The 24297-nt window shown below is 38.3% G+C and overlaps 1 protein-coding gene across 1 annotated transcript; it reads left to right on the top strand.

The window, feature by feature from the left end:
* The first annotated feature begins 201 nt into the window (after positions 1 to 201).
* Positions 202 to 23308, top strand: ZNF248 (zinc finger protein 248). Its single transcript, XM_057735078.1, has 6 exons — positions 202 to 278; positions 1932 to 2033; positions 2126 to 2167; positions 10935 to 11061; positions 11341 to 11436; positions 16538 to 23308. Exons 3-6 carry the CDS (start codon positions 2153 to 2155, stop codon positions 18034 to 18036), a joined length of 1737 nt encoding a protein of 578 aa, XP_057591061.1. The 5' UTR covers positions 202 to 278; positions 1932 to 2033; positions 2126 to 2152; the 3' UTR covers positions 18037 to 23308.
* The last annotated feature ends 989 nt before the right edge of the window (positions 23309 to 24297 follow it).

Genomic DNA, 24297 nt, shown 5'->3' with positions numbered 1-24297 from the left:
TAGCACCTTTAATCTTCATTAAAACCGTTATGTGTGTACTACCATTAGCTTACGTTTATACAATTTAGGAGTGAGGCATCGCTTCTAAAGGTAGAGCCACTTTTCCAAACCAAGCTGCCAGGAGCCAAGTTCCAGCTCGCCGCCACCGCGCCGCGCCGCTCCCTCCCTCTGCGCATGTGCATCCCCGCCTTCTCCACCCGGCTCGTCCTTCCCCTGCCTCCAGCCCCTCGTGGGAAACCGTCCCCGGCCTCCAAGTCCACGCGGCGAGGGAGCTGCGGGTGAGCCCCAGAGGGTAGGGGCGAGGGCCGAGGGGGCCCCGCGCGGCTCGGGGAGCCGGCGGTGCCGGGTGGTAGGTTGGAGCCCCGCGAACACCGGCGGGACCCCCAGGAATCTGCGGCGCCTGCAGAATTGAAGGGACTGCAGGCGGGGGGCGCCTCTGCCTGGAGAGGCCGGAGTCCCACGCGGGCACGCAGACTCTCGGGCTCGCTGGGTCCGCAGGTGTTCAGCCCCTGAGCTGTGCGGGCGGCGCCGTCGTGTGGCCGCGGGTGGGGAGTGCGCGTGCGTGACGTGTGCGCTAGGCCCTCGGAGAGGGAGCGGGGCGGTCGAGGGGAGAGCGCGTGCGTGACGTGTGCGCTGGGCCCACGCAGACGCGGGAGAGGGATGCGGGGATGAGCGAGTGCGCGTGCGCGTCATGTGTGTGCGCGCTTCACGTAGTGACGTGTGTGTGTGCGCGTTGCTCGCGCGTTGGGTTTACCGCGAGCGGGGAGGCTGTGGGAAAGAACGATTGCCCCACGAAGGGGCTCGGAAATAAAAGAATTTCCTGGACCACGTAGCCGCCGGGAGATTCGTTTTATCTGTAAAATGCGGATATCTAGAGTGCTGGCCGCATTGTTGTTTTGAGCGTCCACGTTTTGTTAGCTGCTGTTGTATTTATTTTTTATGTATGTAATACAGGCGGCTGGAGCTTGGACAAGTCTCCAGGGCCTCCATTCCTCAGTTAACTAGTTTGTGAAATGGGATTGGAGGGGGCTGGACCAGCTAGCCACCAAGGCCTTTTTCTGCCTCTAACATCACCCAGACCCGAAGTTATTATTTATTATGTATTCATTTGTTATTTGTTATGTATAATCATGACACGGTATCCTGAAGCCATCGAAGGGTGTGTGACGGTGGAAGGTCTGGGACAAATTTAAGAAGAGAGGTGAGCTGGAGCTGAGATGGGTGGGCACCGCAGGCTACGCAGGAAGCGTCACCTTTTTGGGAGACTGTAAAGGCATGGTCCGGGTTGAAAGGCTCACGAGCCATAGCTAGGGAAACTCTGTCATCAGTCCCTTACACCTCCTCCTCCCCTCATTCTCCATTCACTATTTCCTGAGGTGTGCTGCCCTCAGTGTCCCATTCTTGATGGCATCTCGAGAAATGCTGAGGTTCCTCCTCCCCTGGACAGATAGACTCACAGGATGGTAGTGCAGGCAGGTCCTTTTAAGGGTATCTGTTTCTTAGTTGAAAAAAGGGGGGAAAAAAAATTGAGCCGGAGAAGGTGAGTGGCTCAGGTCATGCAGTTTGTTACTGGCAGAACCAAGGCTTGAAAGTCAGGTCTGCAGATTCCTGTTTTTGTCACTGTTAGGTCAAAGTTAGTTTTTTAATTAAAATTGTAAGCAGGTCAGAACATTGTAAGCAGGTTAGAACAAACATTGTAAAAAAAAATGAATCTTGCCTTAAACAGTCCCATCCCTTTTTTCAGAGGTTTCTTGGATTATCTAACCTCATGGAATTAATGGTGTTAGCAGATAAATAGATAAACTGTATGGTTTGGGGTGTTTTTTTCCCCCTACAACATCGATTTTGACAAATCCATGGTGTTCTCTCCTTTAGATTACTGTTCTATGTTAAACTCATCTTCTCATGTTTTTAATTTTTCTGTGTCACAGAACCTAAATTGGTAATAAATCAATAAGAAACAAATGTTTATATTCACTCAGTGAAAAGTATCATGTCTAAGCTCAACATAAATCGGAGCCACACATGGACAAGTAAGTATCTTGTGTGTGGAGCTATGTAGGCAGGTGAATCCAGGAGCTACAAGGCAGGCCAAGTTCTTACTTCCTTCTTCCTTCTCCCTCAGCTCTCCCTCCTCCACTGAGAGTGAAAAATGAACAAATCCCAGGTGAGTTTTTTTGTTTATTCCCACATTATCTTAAAACGGGTTTTCTAAAGTTTCTAAGGGTTTATAAAACCTTGTGTCAGCTCATTTGTATTTCTAGTTTAAATAGCAGATAGTCCTGCAGATAGCTTTTGTTTCTGCATTTCCATTTCAATTTCAACCTAATACATGTAGTCTTGCTCCATCAGCACCACTCACCTGAATCAGTTTTGGAAAAGGCCACCAAATTGTAGTCAAATCCAGTTTTTGTCTCTTGTCTTAGTCTTACTTGACCCTTTTGCAGCATTTGGTACTATTTTCCATAGTCTCTTTGTTTTGAAAGTCTGCTCTGTTGTCTGTGACACTCGTAGCTCTCCTTTTCCTAACTTCTACCCCTCATGAAGCTGTCTTTGCCTTTATGCCCCAACATTGCTTATCCCTGGGTTTATTGCTTCCATTGCTCATCTATCGCTTGCCAGCCTCCCTTCTCAGTATACCTATTTTTCCTGACTGGTTTTTTCTTTTTTCTTTTTTAATAAAATATTTTAAAATTGTTAGTGTATTAATATGGTTAAAAAAAAAGTGTCACAAAAAAAGTTAGTAAAAATTCACACGCCATCCTTTCTGTACCTGATTCCTCTTCCAGATAGGGTGACATTTATTTCTCATCTAAACTGTGACACTTTCACTAAAAGTGAAAGAGCTTTTATTAACAATTATACTGGGACAGCTGGCATATATTGGGACAGAACCAGGCGAACTACAGTGTATTGTCACCCTACTGTAGGTATACATTATTTATAGTTTTTGTTTGTCCTCCCAGTGTTTCTTTATTCATTTGAAAGAAAATATGTGCCCCTGGGCTTTATTTAAAAGGCAATCTATTATTCTTAGGGTTTCTTAAATTTAGATGCACCTGTACCTCCCTGGCAACGTGTTAAAATGCAGATTTTGATTTAGTAGATCTGGGTGGGGGCCCTGGAGTCTGCATTTCTAATCAGCTCCCAGATGGAGTTGACTGCTGCTCAGGGAACCACACTGAGTAGTGAGTATATACACTATTTCCCATTCTTTTTTTATGCTTTTTTGCTTTTTTCACTTCTTTTCTCAGCCTGTCCCAGGGATCTTTCTGTAACAGAACATGGATTGCTTCTTTCTTTATTATAATCACATGGTAACTCAATTGTGACTGTTCCATAGTTTACTAAACTAGTTATTAACTATTTTCAACCTTTTGCTACTACAAACCATGTTTTAATGAATAGCCTTGTGCATGGAGGTTTATTCTTTCAGATAAATTCCCAGAAGTGAGGTTGTCAGGTTATAGTGTCGAATTCAATTGATGAACTTGATCTGTTTGGTAGGATTATAGATAGTATCATTTAGTATTTCCATTGGCACTGCATGAGAGTGCTTTTTCTCCACAGCTTCTCCCATAGAAATATGTGGTTCACTTTTTGATTTTGACAACTGATAAGTAAAAATTAGTATTTTATGTAGTTTACATCTGTAATTATTTTAATTCTGAGTGAGGTTGAAGATTTTTTCATGTATCTAAAAGGTGTCTTGTTTTTATGTTTCTGTGAACTACATTTCTGTTTGTATCTTTTGCCCATTTTGCTCTTAGGTTTCTGGCTTTTTTTTTTACTTCTTCAGTGTCTGGTTAGCTCTTTGTATATTAGGGATACTAATGCTTGTCTTTTATATGAGGTATAAAATATTATTTTCTGGTATATCATTTGTCTTTTGATAATTGTTCATGGTTTTTTTTTTCCCCATGCAGGTGTTCTGCTTCAGGATACCACATTTCACTTAGTCATATTGTTTCCTTTAGGCTCCCCTTGGCTGTGACTAGTTTCTAAGACTTTCCTTGTTTTTGATGACCTTGTCAGTTTTGAGGAGTACAAGATAGGTGTTTTGTAGAATGTCGCTCACTTGGGAATTGTCTGCTACTTTTCTCATGATTATATTGGGGTAATTGTTTTCTTGGAGAAAGACCACAGAGGTAAAGTGTCATTTGGTAACATCAGGGGTAAATGCTCTCCACATGACTTTTCACTTTTCAACAAATGATGTATCACTGTTGATCACCTTGCTGAGATTGTGTGGTCAACTTTTTCCACTGTAAAGTTATTCTTTTTTCCTCTGTTTTCATACTGTACTCTTTGGAAGAAAGTGAAGGGTTATGCTACTCCTCCTTTGCGGTGGAGTATCCACATAAATTATTAGGAATTCTACACAGGAGATTTGTGTATTTATTAACTCAATTTTTAATATCAATATGAACTCATGGCTAGTTATTTTTTCCTTTGTTTATAGTCCAGTAGTACCTTTTTCATTTTGTTGCTCAAATTGTTCCAGCTTGGTTATTAAATAGAGTACTTTCAACTGGTTCCTATGTCCTTCTAACGTACTCCATTGTGTTTTTGTTTGAGTACTTCTACACTTTCTGCTGCTAGAAGATATTCCAGGCTCATCTTATATATCCTGCCCTAGAATTAGCCATTTTTTTCCTGAAGAGCTCTGGTTCCTTTTATTGGAATATGATATTAGAAACCAAGATTGAGGGGCTGGGTGTGCCTATTGCCACTGGTTTGTAATTCCTTATAGACCCTCTCAACTGACTGAATAAGAAAATACTAACTCACATATGTACAGATATCTGTAAATATTTCAGCATTGTAACCATCTGCATTTGTATTGAGCGCAGTATTAGTTCGCAGTGATGTCTCCTGCTGTAATAATTATCACATGGAACATTCTACCCTTCTCCCCTTGCTTGTGTGTAATTCCTGCTCTAGCAATCTGGCTACCACCATCCACATGTCCTTTACTTAATTGTTCAATCCTAGATACATGTATAAGTGATTGCAGAGTCGTTAACCCACAGACTTGGGTTCCTTCCAGTTTTTGGTCATTATGAGTTAAGCTGTTAGAAACATAGGTAGGTTTCTACATAGAGACACATCTTTAAACAGTTAGGGTGTGAAACTGCTTGATCATATGTTAAGACTGTTTAGCTTTGTAAGAAACTGCCAAACTATTTTACAAAAGTGCTGTATCATGTTACATTCCTACCAACTGTGAATCAGAATTCCTCTTGTTCTGCATCTGGACCCAAAATTGATGTTGTCATTGTTTTGGATCTAACTGTTCTAATAACTGTGTCTTGGCATCTCATTTTTGTTTTAATTTACATTTCCCTAATAACAGATGATATTGAGCATTTGTTCATAAGTTAATTTGCTATCCATGTGTCTTTGCTTGGCATGTTTGTTCAGATCTTTTGTCCATTTTTCAATTAGGTCATTTGTTTTCATACTATTGAGTTTTCAGAATTCTTTTATATATTTTGAATGCAACTTCTCTGTTAGATGTGTATGTTGTAAATATTTTCTCCCAGTCTGTGATTTGTCCTTTCATTTTCTTAGAAAGGCTTTTGCAGGGCAAAATATTTTATTTTTAATGAAACTCAACCCATGTATTTTTTTAATGGAATGCACTTTTTCTGTTGTATTTAAAAACTCATCACCAAATCAAGATCACATAGATTTCCTATGTTCTATATTGTCTTCTAGAAATTTAACAGTTTTGCATTTTATATCTAGGTCTGTGATTCATTTTTAGTTAATATTTGTATAAGGTGTAAGGTCTGTGTCTAGGTTCTTTTTTTGGCATAGATGTACAGTTGTTGAAGCATATTTGTTGAAAGACTATCTTTTCTCCATTTAAATGCCACTGTGCCTTTGTCAAAAATCAGTTGACTAAATAAAACAAATTAGTGAATATGACAAAAAAGAAACAGACTCACAGATACAGAAAACAAACTAGTGGTTACCAGTGGAGAGAGGGAAGGCGGTAGGGGCAGGGAATTAAGAGGTATAAACTACTATATATAAAGTAAATAGGCTACAAAGATATACTGTATAACTCAGGAAATACAGCCAATATTATATAATAACTAAATGAAATATAGTCTTTACAAATTGTGAATCACTACATTGTATACTTAAAATTTATATAGTATTATACATCAGCTATGCCTCAATTACAAAAAATAAAATCAGTTGACTGTATTTTGGTGGATCTGTTCTTGGACCCTCTATTCTGTTCCACTGATCTATGTGTCTCTTCATCAATAACACTCTATCTTGGTTACTTGTAGCTTTATATGTCTTGAAATCAGGTAATGTAAATCCTATTTTTCCTTCTTCCATATTACATTGGCTATTCTGGGTCCTTTATCTTTTTATATAAACTTTAGAATCATTTTGGCAATGTCTACAAAATACCTGGGATTTTTATTTGAATTGCATTGAATTTATTTATTAAGTTGAAAGGAATTGACATCTTAACATACTGAGTCTTCTGATTGATGAATATAGAATAGCTTTACATTTATTTAGATCTTTGATTTCTTATATCAGTTTTTGTTTTTCTGCATATCCCTGTAATATATTGTGTTAGATTTATATATGAATACCATTTTTTTGGTGGTGGTGGTGTTGTAAATGGTATTTTTCTCATTCAAAAAATTGAAATTCCAATTGCTTATTCTAATATGGGAAAACAGTTGACTTTTTTATGTTGACCTCATATCCTATGATGGTGCTATATTTGCTTATTACCTCTAGGATTTTTTTTTCTTTTTCTTTTTGTAGATTCTTTGGGATTTTCTACATAGCCAATCATGTTGACTTCAAATAAAGACAGTTTTATTTTTTCTTTCTAATTATATACCTTTTATTTCAGTTTTTTTTGTTTGTTTTTGTATTTTTTTTTTGTTCATTTTGTCTTGTTTTAGGTCTTTCTGCATTAGCTAGGACTTCAGTAGGAGTATTGAGACAGGACATCCTTGCCCTGTTCCTGCACTTAGGGGAAAAGTGTCCAACTTCTTAACATTAAATATAATGTTAGCTTCTTCATCAAGTTGGGAAAATTCCCCTCTAGTCCTAGTTTGCTAAGAGTTTTTATCATGAATGACTTGGATTTTGTCAGATGCTTTTTCTTCATTAATTGATATGATCATGTAATTTTTCTTCTTTGGCTTATTGATGTACTGGATTATATTGATTGATTTTTTTTTAATGTTGACCCAGCCTTCCGTACCTGCAATAAATTCCACTTGGTTGTGGTTTATATTTCTTTTTATACATTGCCAGATTTGATTTGCCAATATTTGAGAATTTTTGCATCTGTGTTATTGAGACATATTGGTCTTTATTTTTCTCATGTCTTTTTAAAAAAAATATTTTATTTATTTATTTTTCTTTTGGCTCTGCTGGGTCTTAGTTGCGGCATTCGGGATCCTTAGCTGCGGCATGTGGACTTTTAGTTGAGGCATGCATGTGGGATCCAGCTCCCTCACCAGGGATCAAACCCAGGCCCCCTGCACTGGAAGCAGGGAGTCCCACCCACTGGACCACCAGGGAAGTCTCTCTCATAATGCCTTTATCTAGTTTTGGTATTAGGGTGATGTTGGCCTCATATAATGAGTTTGGAATTGTTATTTACTGGAGGAGATTATGGACAATTGTTATTATTTTATCCTTAAATGTTTAGTAGAGCTCACCAGTGATACCATCTGGGTTTGGTGCTTTCTATTTTGGAAGTGTTTTAGTTATTGATTCAATTTTTTTTTTTAACAGAACTGAGTCTAGGTTATCTATATCTCCTTGTGTGAATTTGGTAGCTATGTCTTTTAAGGAGTTTGTCAATTTCATTTATGTTACCAATTTTTCAGGAAAAGAATTGTTTGTAGTATTATTTTTTTAATGTCATTACAGTTAGTAGTGTCAACCTATCATTTCTGAGAGTTGCAACTTCTTTTTTTCTTGGTTAGATTGGAGGTTTATTAATTTTATTGATCTTTTCAAAGAAGCAACTTTCAGTTTCATTGACTTTCAGTTTTTTTTTTTACAATTTCAATTTAACTGATTTATTCTGATTTTTATTTTTTCCTTTATTTTGTTTGTTTTAGGCTTAATTTGCCTTTTTTCTCTAGTTTACTAAGATGGAAGCTTAGATTATTGATTTTAAATCTTTTCTAATATATACATTTGATGCTATAAATTTCCCTCTGCACTGCTTTCATGGCATCCCACAAATTTTGATACATGGTATTTTCATATTTATTCCATTTCATTTAAAATATTTTAAAATTTCTTTTGAGACTTCTTCTTTGACCTATAGGTTATTTTTAAGTATATTGTTTAATTTTCAAGTATTTAGGGGATTTTTCAGCTCTCTCTTGTTTATTGATTTCTCTTTAATTCCATTGTGGTCTGAGAACATATTTTGTTTGATAGCTATTGTTTTAAATTTGTTAAGGTGTGTTTCGTGGCCTTGACTATGGCCTGTTCAGATGAATGTTCCATATGATCTGGAATACAATGATAGAATGTGTTTTATTTTTTTGGATGGAATATTCTACAAATGACAGATCACATTGATTGATAGTGCTGTTCAGGTCATCTATATACTTACTGATTTTCTGCCTGCTTGATCTCTCAAGACAGAGGTGTGTTGAAGTCTCCAACTGTGGTTATATTGATAGATTTGTCTGTTTTTTCTTTCAGTTCTATCAGTTTTTAGTGTATGTATTTTGATACTCTTTTGTTAGATGCATATGTTTCAGACTGTGTCTTCTTTCTCTAATATGATTTGAACCTATCTAATGAGTTCTTACTTTCAGATATTGTAATTTTCAACTTTGGAATGCCCATTTTATGCATGTATGTATGTACGTGTGTGTTTCTATACACATGTATCAGAGGTTCCCAAGACCATCACCAGTTTCAGTGATTTGCTAGGATGACTCAGCATGTAGTTGTACTTAGGGCTATGACTTATTAAAGTGAAGGGATACAAAGCACAATCAGCAAAAGAAAAAGGCACATGGGGCATAGTTCAGAGGACACCAAGTGCAGGCTTCTAAGAGTTTTCTCCCAGGACACACTTAAGCCCTCTAGCAATGAGATGTGACAACAGATGTGAAATGTCTGCCAGAGAAGCTCAATAGACACTCAGTGTTCAGCATATTTATCAGGAGCTACTCACATAGGTAACTTATGCTTAGCATATAACAAAATTCCAGACTCCAGAGGAATGTATGTGTGCAGCATAAACCATATTGTTTGCACAAACAGTTTAGGCTCAGTGCACCATTCTTATCAAGGACTGGTGAGAACCCTCCTGAAATCCAAGTTCCCAAATGCCAGACAACAGACACCCTGGTAGCAGATCTTTCAGAAGACAGCAGTTTCAGGCCTGCTCTATTAAGTCTTTCTCCACAACACACATACCATATATCTGTTGAACTTCTCCCATCCTTTCATTTATTTTGTTCATATTAATATTTTCCTCTATTTTACTGAACATATTAATCATAATTCATTTTGAAGTTCTCATTTTTTCCAATATCTGAGTCTCCTATGGGTACACTTTTATTGTCTTTTATTTCCTTGGTCTTTGTCTCTTCTTATAACATGAAATTTTTTATTGCATGCTGAACATTGTATTTAACAACACAAATATTGGTAGAGGCTCCATAAAATGATCTCTTTTAGCAGAGAGGATTCATCCTTTTCTCTGTTGGGCAGGTAGAATGCAGGACTGGTCACTTTTTAAAAAAAATTTATTTGGTTATTTTTTATTTATTGGCTGCGTTGAGTCTTTGCTGCTGTGCGCAGGCTTTCTGTAGTTGTAGACAGCGGGGGCTACTCTTCATTGTGGTGTGCAGGTTTCTCATTGTGGTGGCTTCTCTTGTTATGGAGCATGGGCTCCAGGTGTATGGGCTTCAGTAGTTGCAGCACATGGGCTCAGTAGTTGTGGCTCTCAGGCTCTAGAGTGTAGGCTCAGTAGTTGTGGCACACAGGCTTAGTTGCTCAACAGCACGTGGGATCTTTCCAGCCCAGGGCTCAAAACTGTGTTCCCTGTATTGGCAGGTGGATTCCCAACCACTGTGCCACCAGGGACACCTCCAGGACTGGTCACTTTAATCAGTCATGGGTTGAGCTTGGTTTGGGCCTGTACCATATTAATTAATTAATCTTTTCAGCTGCATCGGGTCTTAGTTGCAGCACATGGGACCTTTGTTGAGGCATGTGGGATCTTTTCATTGTGGTGCATGGGCTTCTCTCTAGTTGTGGCATGTGGGTTTTTTTTCTCTAGTTGTGGAGTGCAGGCTCCAGTGCACTTGGGCTCTGTAGTTTGCATATGTGGGCTCTCTAGTTGAGGCATGCAAGCTCAGTGGTGGCACATGGGCTTGGTTGCCCCGTGGCATGTGGGGTCCTCCCTGACCAGGAATTGAACCCAGGTCCCCTGCATTGGAAGGTGGATTCTTTACCACAGGACCACCAGGAAAATCCTGTACCATTTTAACTCCTGTACCATAAAATGAATCCCTCTATTCATTTTAACGACTGAAAGTTTTACTTCCTTACTGAAAGTTGACTTTATAATATAAAAGATAATATGGAAGAACTAACTTTTTCTTGGTAACCCCAGTCTACTTTGTGCATAATGCTAGCTCCTACAATGTCTAATTTAATAAATGTTAATGTGTATGTCTCCTTATCAGCAATAATATTTGTAGCAACTAGGACAGTTCCACCCCCTTAGTGGAAACTCAATTTGTACAAGATATTACTTTTATCCTACATAGTATAGCATAAAAGAAGGCAGTCCTACATATCAACCTTAATAAACTCTTAAGAGATTAGTTCTTTTAAATATTTACCACTCATAAAGCTCTGACAATTTCATATAGAAAAGGAATATACTGTTACAGGAACAAGTGTCATTCAAAGATGTGTGTGTGGACTTCACCCAGGAAGAGTGGTACCTGCTGGATTCTGCTCAGAAGATACTATACAGAGACGTGATCCTAGAAAATTACAGCCACCTTGTCTCAGTAGGTAAGAATTTTTTGCATATGATTACCAGTAGCATGCATTTCTTAGTTGGTGAAACATAAGAACTCCCTGTGGAATTTTCTGATGGAGATTCAAGGCCCTAAGATGACTGATCCCTTTTGGCCACTATAAAGAATGCTGTGTTCTTACTCCTTCAGGGATTGGCTCATTTAGGCACCTCCTTTAGATAGCTCCTGAAGCTATACCTTTCCTCCCCATCATTTTTTCAGAGTCCCTGAAGCCAGGCTGTTCAGCCATAGTCCTGTGTTATTTTCTCTGCAGGGAATTGCATTACTAAGCCAGAAGTGATCTTCAAGATCGAGCAAGGAGAAGAGCCTTGGATATTAGAGGAAAGATTCCCAAAACAGTGCCACTCAGGTGAGTTAGTGAGTTCACAGGAAGATGGAAACCAGAGGAAATGAGATCTTAGAGCACTGGTTTTTGGTTTATCAACTTTGAACTATTTTTCATACAAAATTTTTTTTAGCCCCAGGCCTTTGGAAGTGATTCAGGACAGTTGGCCAACATCCCTTTATTACCTTAATCACATTCTTCCATATGTCACTTTCACTCATAAATGCTTCCCTTTGTTCTTTGACATTTTAGAGTGATTTACCTATCTCCATAATCCAAACTCAATCGGCTTCATCTGGGAGATAATTTTTCTTGGTTAGTTTATCTTTTAAAATTGTTCACCTTCCTTCTGTTGTCTTTGCACATCTTTTGTTAGATGGTATGTATTTGTGCAGTACTTCCAAGTAGTCCTTTAACAAATGTATGCTGAGCACCCAGTATGACCCAATTATGTTTATAGGTAATTGAAAAAAATGTCCGTATTATCACAGAGTGTCTATTGCAGTGAGGGACAAAAAAGCATACGTGTGTGTGTAGGTGTAGATGTAAGTGTGTGTGTCTAAAGATATATGTGCTTGTACACGCACACACATGGTGTTGGGTGGTGGTAACTACTGTGAAGAGTTAAAGCCATGGGAAGGGGGTTGGAGAGTGATGGCATATGCTATTTGGTACAGAAGTCAAGAGAAAACCTTTTTGCTGAGGTCCACAATAGACATGAGTTTCTAATACATTAAAGTGTGAGCTCTGTGGATTCTGAGTTTCCAGGCAGAGGGAACATCAGGTGCTGAACTTCTCAGACAGGTGTGCTCTTAGAGTGTTTGAGGAATGGCAAGGATGCCAGTGTGGCTGGAGGTGAGTGGGCATGGGCGAGATTGGTAGGAGATGGTATCCTAAGTAGCATGGACCATGGTAGACATGTTAATTTCATTTTGAGTAATGTGGGAAATCCTCAGGCTTTTTTGAGTAAATGTAAATCAGATTAAGCTATCACATTGGGTTTACAGTTTAAGAGGATCTCTCTGACTTCTTTGTAGTGAATATGTGGTGGGTAGTTGGTGCTTAGGCATGAGCAAGGGAGGAATACCAATTAGGACACTATTATGTACTCCGGAGGAGAGAGGTCAGTGGATAAGTCTATGCTGGAACTGCTGAGAAATGGTGGATTTGTACATATATCTTGGAGATGAGGCCAAGAGGACTTGTTATTGGGTTGGATATAGAGTGTGAGAGAGAGGAGCATGATTCCAATGATTTTTCTCAAGCACCTTATAACTTAGGGTATCATCTACTGAGATAGAGAAAATTTGGAGGAGAGATTTTAGGGGAATTACTACAAATTTTACATTTGGACACAAGAAGCTTAAGATAACTGTTAGAATCTGGGATTGAAAAGGAGATTTCATTCATTTCATATTCTCTCTCTCTCTCTCTATATATATATATATATAGTACACAGTTGAGGCCAGAACCAGAAGTATCCATTTGAAAGGCATCAGCTTTAGGTGGTGTTAAAGGCTGGGGCTAGACAAAGTCTTTTAGATTAGAGATTGGCAAAATTTTTTTGTAAAAGACCAGACAGTAAATATTAGGCTTTGTGGGCCACACATGGTCTCAGTTGCTGCTACTCTTCTTCTGCCTTCTCTTCTTACCTCTTTCTCTTCTCTCTCTTTCTCTTCTTTCTTCCTCCTCACTCCTCTCTGCTGCCTCTTTTATTGTTTTCCCTCTAAAAACATAAAAAAAATCCTTAGTTCGAGGACCACTGCCTTGCAGTCATAGTTTGCTGACTCCTCTTCTAGAGAGTGGTTGTTTGTAAATGAGAGAGGTAGTCCTGGAAGGGCACCGCTTTTACCAGGTGTGTAAATCCAATAAATCTCATCATTAGAGAAAATTGAGAGGAACAGTGTGAGTCACATGAAAATTAGAGAGCCTGATTTCCCAGGGGTTTAAGGAACATTCAACCATCCATTACTACCTTAAATGCAACCATGGGATCAGGGTACTGAACCTGTTATTTCCTATTACTAGTTTTTTCAAATACTCCTGATATTGTTTTCCTTTCCATCTTCTTCATCTCTTCATTTTCTCACTTTTCACTGATGTCGCTCAAAACCGTTAACTGTTTGTGTTCTGTCATTCCTGACTTGATCTAATTCCTAATTGATTTTTATTTTTTTACATAAAGCATCCAATTTATCTTTCACTAGCCTAACAAAGTTGCTCCTTATTAATAAATGAGATTAAAGTCTCCTTTCATTGATTATCACAGTGTGGTCCTGTTCTGTATATCTCAGTGTCTGTCTTTCTGCTCTTCAGAGTTTATACTAAATCTCATACTATCTTATGTCTTAAATTTCACTTACAGTTAGTTTATCTTTTTTCTATAACTTTTACTTTAGTTTATTTTGCCTTTTCAGAAACTTAATTAAAACTGTAAATGTAAAGTGTTTAAACATTGCATGGTATATAGTAATGGCATGTTGTTATTCACTTATTTTAAGTTAGAGATCAATTTTTTGCTGTAACTTAAATAGCCCATATTTTGTAACCCTAACCCATTAGTATCTGTATCTCAAGAACTCAGACCTGATCTTATGACTGCTGCTTAGGGTTTCTATCATTGTTGAGATTTTGTTTTCCCAAAAAGAAGGCCCTTTCATACTTTTCCTGATTCTGATATTTTAGTAATTACTTTGTTGAGCCAAGTTTAGATGAGATCACTCTTTTTCATCCATTTGGGAAGCATTCTATAGTACTCTTCCTAAATGCACATTCCCTTATTTTTTCCTCATGTGCAGGTTGGAAATAATTCATATGCACATTACTTTTTAAGAATCATTAATATACTGTCTCCTCAATTAAGTCAGAGGAAACAGGATTTTGGTAACACCTGCCAAGAGTTATACTGTGGTCATGACAAAGCGTTTAGCATTTAGCACTGAATTTGTTTTATTTTACAGTGAATGAAACAGACAGTAACTTCTTCTAAGGCAGCAAGTGGAGGCTAAAAATAGGGATGTTGTAGAGTTTGTTGGCTTTTGTTCTTTTATTATTTTTGTGGATTTTTAAAAAAATTTCATTTATTTATTGGCTGCAGTGGGTCTTCATTGCTGCATATGGGCTTTCTCTAGTTGCGGGGAGTGGGGGCTACTCTTCATTGTGGTGTGCCAGCTCCTCATTGCGGTGGCTTCTCTCGTTGCAGAACACGGGCTGTAGGCATGTGGGCTTCAGTAGTTAAAGCACCCGGGCTCAATAGTTGTGGCTCACGGGCTCTAGAGCGCAGGCTCAATAGTTGTGGTACATGGGCTTAGTTGCTACGTGGCACGTGGGATCTTCCCAGAGCAGGGCTCGAACCCACGTCACCTGCATTGGTAGGTGGATTCTTAACCACTGCGCCACCTAGGAAGTCCCTATTTTTGTGGTTTCTTGTTTTAAATTAAAGTAAGTAGCATTCCCTGAAGGATGTCCAGGTCCCAAGGAGAGCCAAGGCTGGAATGTAGCTAATTGAAGTGAAAGGTGTGTTGTGGGGAATGAGCAGTTTACGAGTGCTCCAGCTAGAGGTGCACAGATATTTTTTTAATGGGTTTGTGGAATTGTCATTTGAACTCCTAATATGAATCCAGTTTTTGTTTTGATTTGTGTTTGCCAGGATAATAACTATTATCAATTAGTCCTTAGAGCAGTGGGCTCAGGACTGTTTCAGGGTTTTTTTTTAAATGTGTAATTAACATTGTTGCGTTAGGTAACAACAGTAAAGTATAGCCAAGAATTTTTATGATAAAGTTTGTTAAAGGTCTCGGAACCATATAGAAAAATGTGGTAATTATAGGTCTCACCTGTAAGTAAAAGCCACAGTTGAGGGTAGATATGAAAGCAGAAAACCTCGATGTAAAAGATAAAGCTAGATAGAAAAGCAGACTTAAAGATCAGTATTGCTTCAGAAACAAAATTGTTTTGAGGAAAAGTAGACCCAGCAGATTGAAGTAAAGAAACATATGACTTGATGGTTGGGATAACTTCATTAAAAACTATGAGAAAACAAAATGAACCTGGTCATTTTGCAGAGATGGTCTGCCCCTCCTCTATTTTGTATTTCCTGTTGGGCATTTGTGTTGTTGTGAATCAGCTAGATACAGAGTTAGAGTCTGTGTTCAAGCATTGTCCCTTAAAACATGAGGAAATAGGTGCTTTTCGAAATTTATTTTGATGTTGATATAGCAAATGGGAAAAAGAGGAATGGCAACATGTGTATTAGGATCCTACCACAGTAATCAAGCTGTGGGACGATAAGGACAAGAAATCATGATCTGCCTCTGTCAAACTGAGTTCTTCCTCGAATATGTGTCTGTCTGTTTGCCTTTAAAAAACAAAACAAAACCCTCCCTTATTGAACTCATCCAGTTGTCAGAGTTTCCTGCTCGCTAAATGAACAACTGTCAGAAGATCTCCATCCCTTGCTCACCGTGTCTTGAATTCATTTCACCTTCTCAAGCCTGCTTCTCTTATAGCATTTAATAAAATAATAATTCCTTGTGAATTAAAGGAAAAACTATATCCTTGGCTATCGGACTATTCTGAACCTAAGGAAGCTGGTTCGAACTTTAGTCTGGTGTTGATGTGTAGAGTAGAAGCAAATACTCTGGTAGGAATCCCACCTGGTAGTCAGTGACTGGGGAGATTAAGACTAGACTCTGTTATGTCTCCACCAAACATAGTTCATCTTCTGAGAGCCCTTGTCTACTAATCTTTAGTGTCACTTTATTCAATATTCAACATCTCTGTTGGGCTTACTCCATTCTCTGAGTTTCCTGATTTCTGAGTCAGCCACTCTCTGGTTCCCTGTGCTTTGAATTTATTTCACCTTTTTCTGTCCAGTTTTAAAGGTTATATTAATAAAGTATTAAATGTCATTGCCAGTTTCCTTTTCCTATTTCCACTGCAGCATGTATTTATTTTCCACTCAAACCAGAAGGGTAAAGGAAATGTATACCTGGATTTAGTTCATACCAGAAAACGGAGCCTAAAACAAAAGAATTGACTGTGTAATAGGGCATTAGTGTAAAAGTCCAATTCCATTAGAAATGTACTAGGATTCATAAGATGTGGTTATTTTTCTCATTTCTAGAAGACTGGAAAGTTGATGACCTGATAGAGAGCAGCCAGGAAAATCAAGATGAACATTTTTGGCAGCTTGCTTTCACCACCAACAAAATATTAAGTACAGACAGTGGTGATAGAGTAAGGAAAACTTTAAATCTAGGTACAGACTGTGTTCCTTCAAGAAATTTTCTATATAAGATATGTGACTCATGTGAAATGAGTTTGAAAAATATTTCAGGCTTAATTATTCATAGAAAGAACTATTCTGGAAAGAAGCCTGATGAGTTTAATGTGTATGAGAAATTGCTTCTTGATATTAGGCATGAGAAAACTCCTACTGGAGGGAAATCTTATAAATATAATCAAAAAAAGAATGTCCTCAATTGTAGCCAGGATCTCACTCAGCCAATTTTTGACCAGCCTTTTGAGTATAATGAAAATGGACAAGGCTGCCATGGGGAGGCAGCCTTTTTCACAAACAAGAAGGCTCAGATAGGAGAGACACACTGTAAATATAATGAGTGTGGAAGACCCTTCATCCAAAGTTTAAAGCTTAATTTATCTCAGAGAACTCATTTGGAAATGGAGCCATATGAATGCAGTATTTGTGGGAAGTCCTTCTATATGGATTTAAGATTGGGACATCAGAGACCTCTTACGGGGGACAATCCTTATGAATATAATGAATATGGGCAGATTTTCTGTGACAATTCAACTTTCATTATCCATCAGGGAAGTTACACAAGAAAGATTTCCCATGAATATAAAGTAAGTCACAAAACGTGGGAAAAGTCAACCCTCTTTAAACATCAGATCGTACACACGGGGGAAAAACATTATCAGCACAATGAAAATGGAAATACTTTCAACAAGAAGTCACATCTCACCCAACTTCGAAGAGCTCACTCAGGAGAAAAAACCTTTGAATGTGGTGAATGTGGGAAAACATTCTGGGAGAAGTCAAACCTCACTCAACATCAGAGAACACACACAGGAGAGAAGCCCTATGAATGTACTGAATGTGGGAAATCCTTTTGTCAGAAACCACATCTTACCAACCATCAGCGAACACATACAGGAGAAAAACCCTATGAATGTAAGCAATGTGGAAAAACGTTCTGTGTGAAGTCAAACCTCACTGAACATCAGAGAACACACACAGGGGAGAAACCCTATGAATGTAATGCATGTGGAAAATCCTTCTGCCACAGGTCAGCCCTAACTGTACATCAGAGAACACACACAGGAGAGAAACCCTTTATATGCAATGAATGTGGGAAATCCTTCTGTGTGAAATCAAACCTCATTGTACATCAAAGAACTCACACAGGAGAGAAACCTTATAAATGTAATGAGTGTGGGAAAACCTTCTGTGAGAAATCAGCTCTCACTAAACATCAGAGGACTCACACAGGGGAGAAACCCTATGAGTGTAACGGATGTGGGAAAACCTTTAGTCAGAGGTCAGTACTCACTAAACATCAGAGAATTCACACAAGGGTGAAAGCTCTTTCAGCATCCTGAATGTTCTGAAGCCTTCATCCACTCTTTCAAATTCATTATACAGGTTTTTAAAATGAGATTAATGAAACTCAAAGAATGCCACAAATTATTAGAAAGTGAGGTTTGTTGTACTTCAGATAATTAGTACTAGAATAAAAGCTTAAAATGTTTTGACTATGTGAAAGCTTTCAAGAAAAATTGAAACTTTTCATCAGAAAATCTGTATTGAGGGGAAACTCATTTAAGTAATATGGTAAAAACCTTTATCTAGAATTTATGTTGTGTAATGCCATATTCTGGATGTGATGCCAAAATTTTATTGTAAATACAGTTCATGATACTCAGTGTATCGCAGTGAAATCTGATGTTTAAAAAAGTTAAATGACAGTAGCATTAAACATTTCTATGAAGAGTCCTTGATGTTTGCAGGCCTTATGTTAGTATGCTAATATCATAGAAATTGGAGGTATTCTTGATTTGCATATCAGAGCTTGTGAAGAGAAACTCTGAACCCTTAGTTAAGTAACTATTATGGTCTATATTAATATTTCCCACATTAGATACCATCAGTGTGGTATCTAGTTTTATAGGTTGACATAATTATGTACATATGTATATGTAAGTATATTTATACACACATACCAACACACAGTGGTGTACTGCAGTAAGCTTATACTGGCTTGCAAGTACTGCTAATTGTTAAATTTTCAGGAATTTTGTGAGCCAGTTGTTAAACACAGTCATTATTTTAAAATCAAACTGTATAAACTTACAGTTAAATCATATTAAAAAAACAAAGGTAATACGTACTCAACACTCATCACTTCCTAATTATTTTACAGTATTTTGCCATTATCTTTGTTCTTTAGGTTGTTTGTATTGTTGAATCTGCGTGGTAAATACTGTATAATGACGTGCTACTGCACATCTCTTCCCAGCTCTACATTCAGTGCCATCATGTTGGTATCTTGGCTTTAGTGGGAGTTATTTACACCATGATAATTGGCAAACTCTACAAACGCGATTTGTTTTCTCAGAGAATCTGTTGTCATATATTTACAGTAGCACATCACTGTGTATATGTGAAAACACATTTGGAAATTCTAATGTATAAGCCACATACCCCTTCTTCCCTTTCCTGACATAAATAAATGGCTGTGGCCATTATTGCTGAATGGCTTCTTCAGTAAAGAAGCCACAATATGTTTTTGTGAGGTTTTTAACTACCTCTGCATCAGTCCTATTCTAAATACTACCAGCATCTCTCTGTACTGTGGCCAGTATATGCTGTTTTACAACCATATTGCTTACCTTTCTTCAGAATTGGCTGGCATATGTGAATGAGTATGGCCATTATTACTGAGCTTCCACTTCCATAAAAAAGCCAGACAATATTTTTCTGAAGTCATTCAGCTGCCTTGGGTCAGTCAATAATGTAAATGCTGTTAATAACAATAATATTTACATAAATTTTGCAAAGGTTAACATCAGTTATGAACAGTAATGCTCACTGCATTCTACAAATAAAAAGTAGTGGTGTATAATGAAATGCCTCTGTTGTACTCTTGGTGCTTCATTGCTGTATCTATGTAGGCATGATGTGTGTAACCCGAATTGTATGTAACCCAGGAACTATGTATTTGTATTTAATTTAATAGACTGTAATATACTGTCTCTCTCTCCTTTGTCCTACTGTTTCCTTTGCTTCCTTGGAACACATTGATAAGCAGTTCCAAGAGACACTGCCCACCCAACAGCCAATCCCTGCTTACTTGCTGGGCTCTGTTTTGTCTCTTTGTCCATCCTTTTGCCAGATGATTTAGGGGTAAATCCACATTAGTCTAAGTTAATCATGAAGATTCTAGTCTAATGATTTTGTTGGGATGGACACGTGAGCAGTGAGATATTCGGAAAATATTCTACAGTGCTTTGGGGAAAGATCTCAGTGATAAAATATTGTCATGACATGGGAAGAGATGATCTCTCTTCTGCTGGACTTTTTCATGTCTGTATGTTATACTAGATTATAGTTGTGGACCTGAAGGACAATAGCATGAGGATAACAGTACACAAGATGGGAAAAGCCTGGCTCAGAGGTGACGTCACTGAGCTGCACAGCTCTTTCTGGACCTGCTCTCTACTAGGAGTTTATATTACTGTGGTAATAGTGGCTTCTTACTTATTCTTAGGGATATCTGTTATTTAGAGCTGAAGGCATTCCCCCGATACAGATGAATTCTTTTCTAAGTGTTAATGTTCTATACAGCAATTTCATGGAAGAATTACTTCTTTTGACAAGTTAATATAGGGATGGATGTTTATATCAGCCGCAGTTCTGGTGAAAAACAGAATTCTGTTCCAACTAAGAAGACTCTAATAGCAGACTTATTACAGTGGTTTGGGCCAGAAACAAGGGATATCAAAGTGCCTAGAGACTAGCGTCACTAGGAAGCCATTACCATTCTAAGTCCTTAAGGGGCAAAGGATGGAAGCAAGTCTTACCAGAGCCCAATAAGAGCTGCTCTCATGGAGGAGGCACCTCCTCATAGGAGATATTGTCACTTACCAAAATTATGGCACCAAATTCCTGGAACCCAGTCAGATGCCACCTGCAGGTGAGCTCAAGTGTGCACAGATAATGTAGAGAGGAAGGTCTGGGTGGAGCTATTGCAGAATAAGCAGCACAGTGTTTTTTATTCCTGTAAATTCCTATGTAAAAGCTCAGTATTAGAAATAAAGTTATTCTACTAGTTGAAAGTTAAGTGTTTCTGCTTCATTTTGCTTTTATGTTGTCATAAGTAAATTCCTTTTGAAACTGAGCACTGTGGCAGGTATGTCTCTCCTTTGACATATGTGAAGCAGACATTTAAATTGATTATTCATATAATCCTACATGGTGTTTCTTGTCATATGTGGTGTAAGGTTAGCAGCTCTCTATTCTTCCAAATAAATAGCCAGTCCTCTGTGCACTGTTTGAGTCATTCACCCTTTTTCTTGTTGGCTTGATATGACCAGTTGGGGTAACTGGTTACCTCTCCAGATATCATAATAAGAGTAGGTGTTTACCACACATATTATAATGAGTACATTTTTGTCTGGATTTTTAATTGAAATATATTTTGACAGTATTTCTTTTTTTTTTTTGACAGTATTTCTGATTGGCAAAATTAAATGCCCATAAAATAAGACTCCAGTATATTATAAATTCTCTATAGGTAGATATATATGGATTAAAATACTGGCAAAAGACCCAGATACATGCTGAACTAAAAGCCAGTAGTTATTTCAGGGAGGTATTTGTTGGGTGTAGAGATTGAAGAACAATCATCTGTTATACTCCAAAGAGTATTTATGCCCTCTTCTCCCAATATGGGCCCTCGTATAATCAGCACAGTTCTAGGAAAGCTTAAGAAATTCCACTGCCCCCATGGGCACCAGTCACGACTGCCATGCTTCTCCAAGTTCCTGTTCTATTTTAAGGAATGTGATCAGAGACTGACAAGAGCAGAGCGTGTCTTCACTTGGGGCTTCAAGGAATTCTGAACCCCCTACCTTATTCTCCAAGGACTTGGGCTTCTTTTGGGGGGTTAGACAACGGAGAATTTTTGACCTGTGTGTTATTGGGAGTAATTTCAGGGTAAGATCTACTCTTTTACATAGGGATAACTACTGCTATTTTGTAGATGAGGATACTGAGCCAGAGAAGATCAACCATCCCATATTATGGACTCCAGACATGCTCAAGGTGGGGCATACAAGATATTAAGAATCACTTCTCTACCTCCCCAAGTATCTGAGGCAAACTTGCTCTCAAATAGTGGTGTCAGAGTAGGCATCAGTTCCTCAAGATTATGTAGTGGCTATTGCAACTTTTCTACATTCTTCTAGTAATGTAACCTATTCTTGTGAGCACAGAGTCGGCATTTACCTCAGATGATACCATCTCTTCCTGGCCCACATTTGTATTCATTCAGGAATGGTCCTTTGTTAAAAAAATAGGCCAATGAGAACTCATCCTAGAATATTTTTATTGAGGTGTCATCATGACCAGATAGTTTGTGTCCTTGTTGCTGCCAGCAGCCATATTAAGAAAATATATCTGCAAGGGAGAAGATGGTGATAAATTTTATAAAAATAAAATGGGAACAGTTGTCAGAAAGATGATTTGATTTTACATACTGTGGAGAGGGAAAGACCTTACTGGGGAGGCCAAAGTGGAGGGAAGGAGCCATCTGGATATCTGGAGGAAGTTGTGTGTATGTGAGTGTGTAATATATATGTTGGGTTGGCCAAAAAGTTCTTTTGGGTTTTTCTGTAACATCTTATGGAAAAAACCCAAATGAACTTTTTGGCTAACCCAATACATGTATAACCTGGTGCTGTTTTGGAATTGGGCCCATTTTCTGTCTTGAACTTGGCCTCCCCTTGCCTATGACCTATCACTTCATATCGAACCTATACTTGGCAGGGAAAGGTGGAGCCATAGCCCCTGGGAAGGTTTAACTCATGGGTATCCTAGGTGTTCTCAGCCACTACCCCTGTTTATTGCCCCCAACTGGAGACTGCAGCTGTAGCTGCCCTGAACCCACCCCTTTATCTGTGCTTCTCTGGGGAAGGCTTATCCTGTTGAATCCCCATATTTTCACTCAATCTTCTGCCGCCCCCACAGCACTTATTTAAATAGGCCCATTTCTGTTCACTTCTTTGCAACACTACCGTTATCATATACTGAATTCTTATCATAATCTTAGGATTTCACATGTTTTTCCCCTGACTCAAAACTAAAATATTTAGATTATTATAGCCATTAAAGACACAACACATAAGCATTAGTCTGCATTTTCACAAAATGTTTGGCTTTTCCCATTATTCCACATAAAATTTACAATTGTTCTAGCAATGGAACAAAAAAATGTGGAAATACATAATTTTGTGGAGATTTTATCTGGAATGTGTGCCATAATATACTTCATCTTTTTATTTAGGAAAATGATTTGTACCACTTATTATGCAAATCTTTTAAATTATTGTTCAGTAAAGTTCAATAGTTTCCTTCATATAGACTCGGCGTATTTCTTATTTATGTCTAGATATTTTTTTCTTTGAACTTGTAAACCTCTTGACTATATTATCATCATAGACATTAAGGGGGACACTTTATATTATTAAAAATATTATTAAAATATATTTACCAATGAAGGTTTTCACTATATATTCAGTGAAAAGACAGTCAGACAGCATTATGCCCTTTGGATTTTTTTTCTTTTCTGGATTTTTTCCATTTTTGTTTAATAATTGTGTAATTTTTCCAATTTAGCATTTTGCAACCCAGGAGAAACCCTGTTGATCATGGATATGACACTTTTTAATTGTTGGCCTCTGTTTTCAGCTTTATTTAAATGTTTTACCTGTATTCATAAATGAAGTTGATATATTTGTGACGTGTATTTGTGGTAGTTTTATGTCACTCAGGGTGTGATTATAGCTCATTTCTAAACCATGTCCTTGGGATTGTAAAAGACCAACGCCTCCAGAAGAAGAGATTATTTTGGGGTGCACTAAAGGAGGCACCATAGAGGCTAATGTGTGCTGAATCCAGAAGAGTGACGAATTGGGCCTCTGATGATGCTGGAAAAGGAAGGTGTAGCCCTTTGCTCTGCACATGTGCAGTTCACTGTCTCCAGCCTCCTAAGGCACCAGCCTTTGTCTTTGGAGACCTGGTTCAGGACAGAGAACTGGAAAGGAAGTTTGTGCACTTTGGGGTTCTGTGGAATTTGGCAGAGAGAAAAGGAGTTGAGATTTGGGTAGGATCCAAAATTTCTCCAACTGCCTCTCAGTTGGGTCTATTAATATGTTTTAATTCATGTCCATAATATTTTTGTACCTGCCTTGGACTTACCTTCAGATAAAGGCCTTTGAGGATAGGGTCTGTGCTCCAGACCCTCAGGGTCTGTGTTTCACAGTGAAGCGGGGTGGGAGGCAGAGGAGAGAGGATGAGGACTGGAACTAAGCAGGGGATCTGCTCTGGTTGCATTTGTTACTTTCTTTGAGGAATGCTCCCTATGTCCATGGCCAGATGTATGCAGTAAAATGCATACCTCTTGATTCCAGAAACTCTTTCTGTAGCTGTATATGCCAGGGCATGAGGTCTATGAATGTGATTGAGGAGGGTTGTTAAAGGTTGTCTAGTAAGAGCTGGGGCTGGTGTTAGTGGTCTGTAGTAAAGCACACACTGCTCAAGAGCATGGACTTTGGAGTTATGTCTGCATACACATCCAGATT

This window comes from Hippopotamus amphibius, chromosome 5, assembly GCF_030028045.1.
Source record: "Hippopotamus amphibius kiboko isolate mHipAmp2 chromosome 5, mHipAmp2.hap2, whole genome shotgun sequence".
Taxonomy (NCBI): Eukaryota; Metazoa; Chordata; class Mammalia; order Artiodactyla; family Hippopotamidae; genus Hippopotamus; species Hippopotamus amphibius.
Note: the sequence above shows the minus strand (reverse complement) of the source record. Positions and strands in the feature narration are given on the sequence as shown.

Bases quoted from the DNA above. Each gene is read 5' to 3' on its own strand.
- ZNF248 (XM_057735078.1), top strand. The intron at 11,062-11,340 runs GTAAGAATTTTT...TTTTCTCTGCAG, and splicing joins CAGCCACCTTGTCTCAGTAG to GGAATTGCATTACTAAGCCA. The intron at 11,437-16,537 runs GTGAGTTAGTGA...TCTCATTTCTAG, and splicing joins CCCAAAACAGTGCCACTCAG to AAGACTGGAAAGTTGATGAC.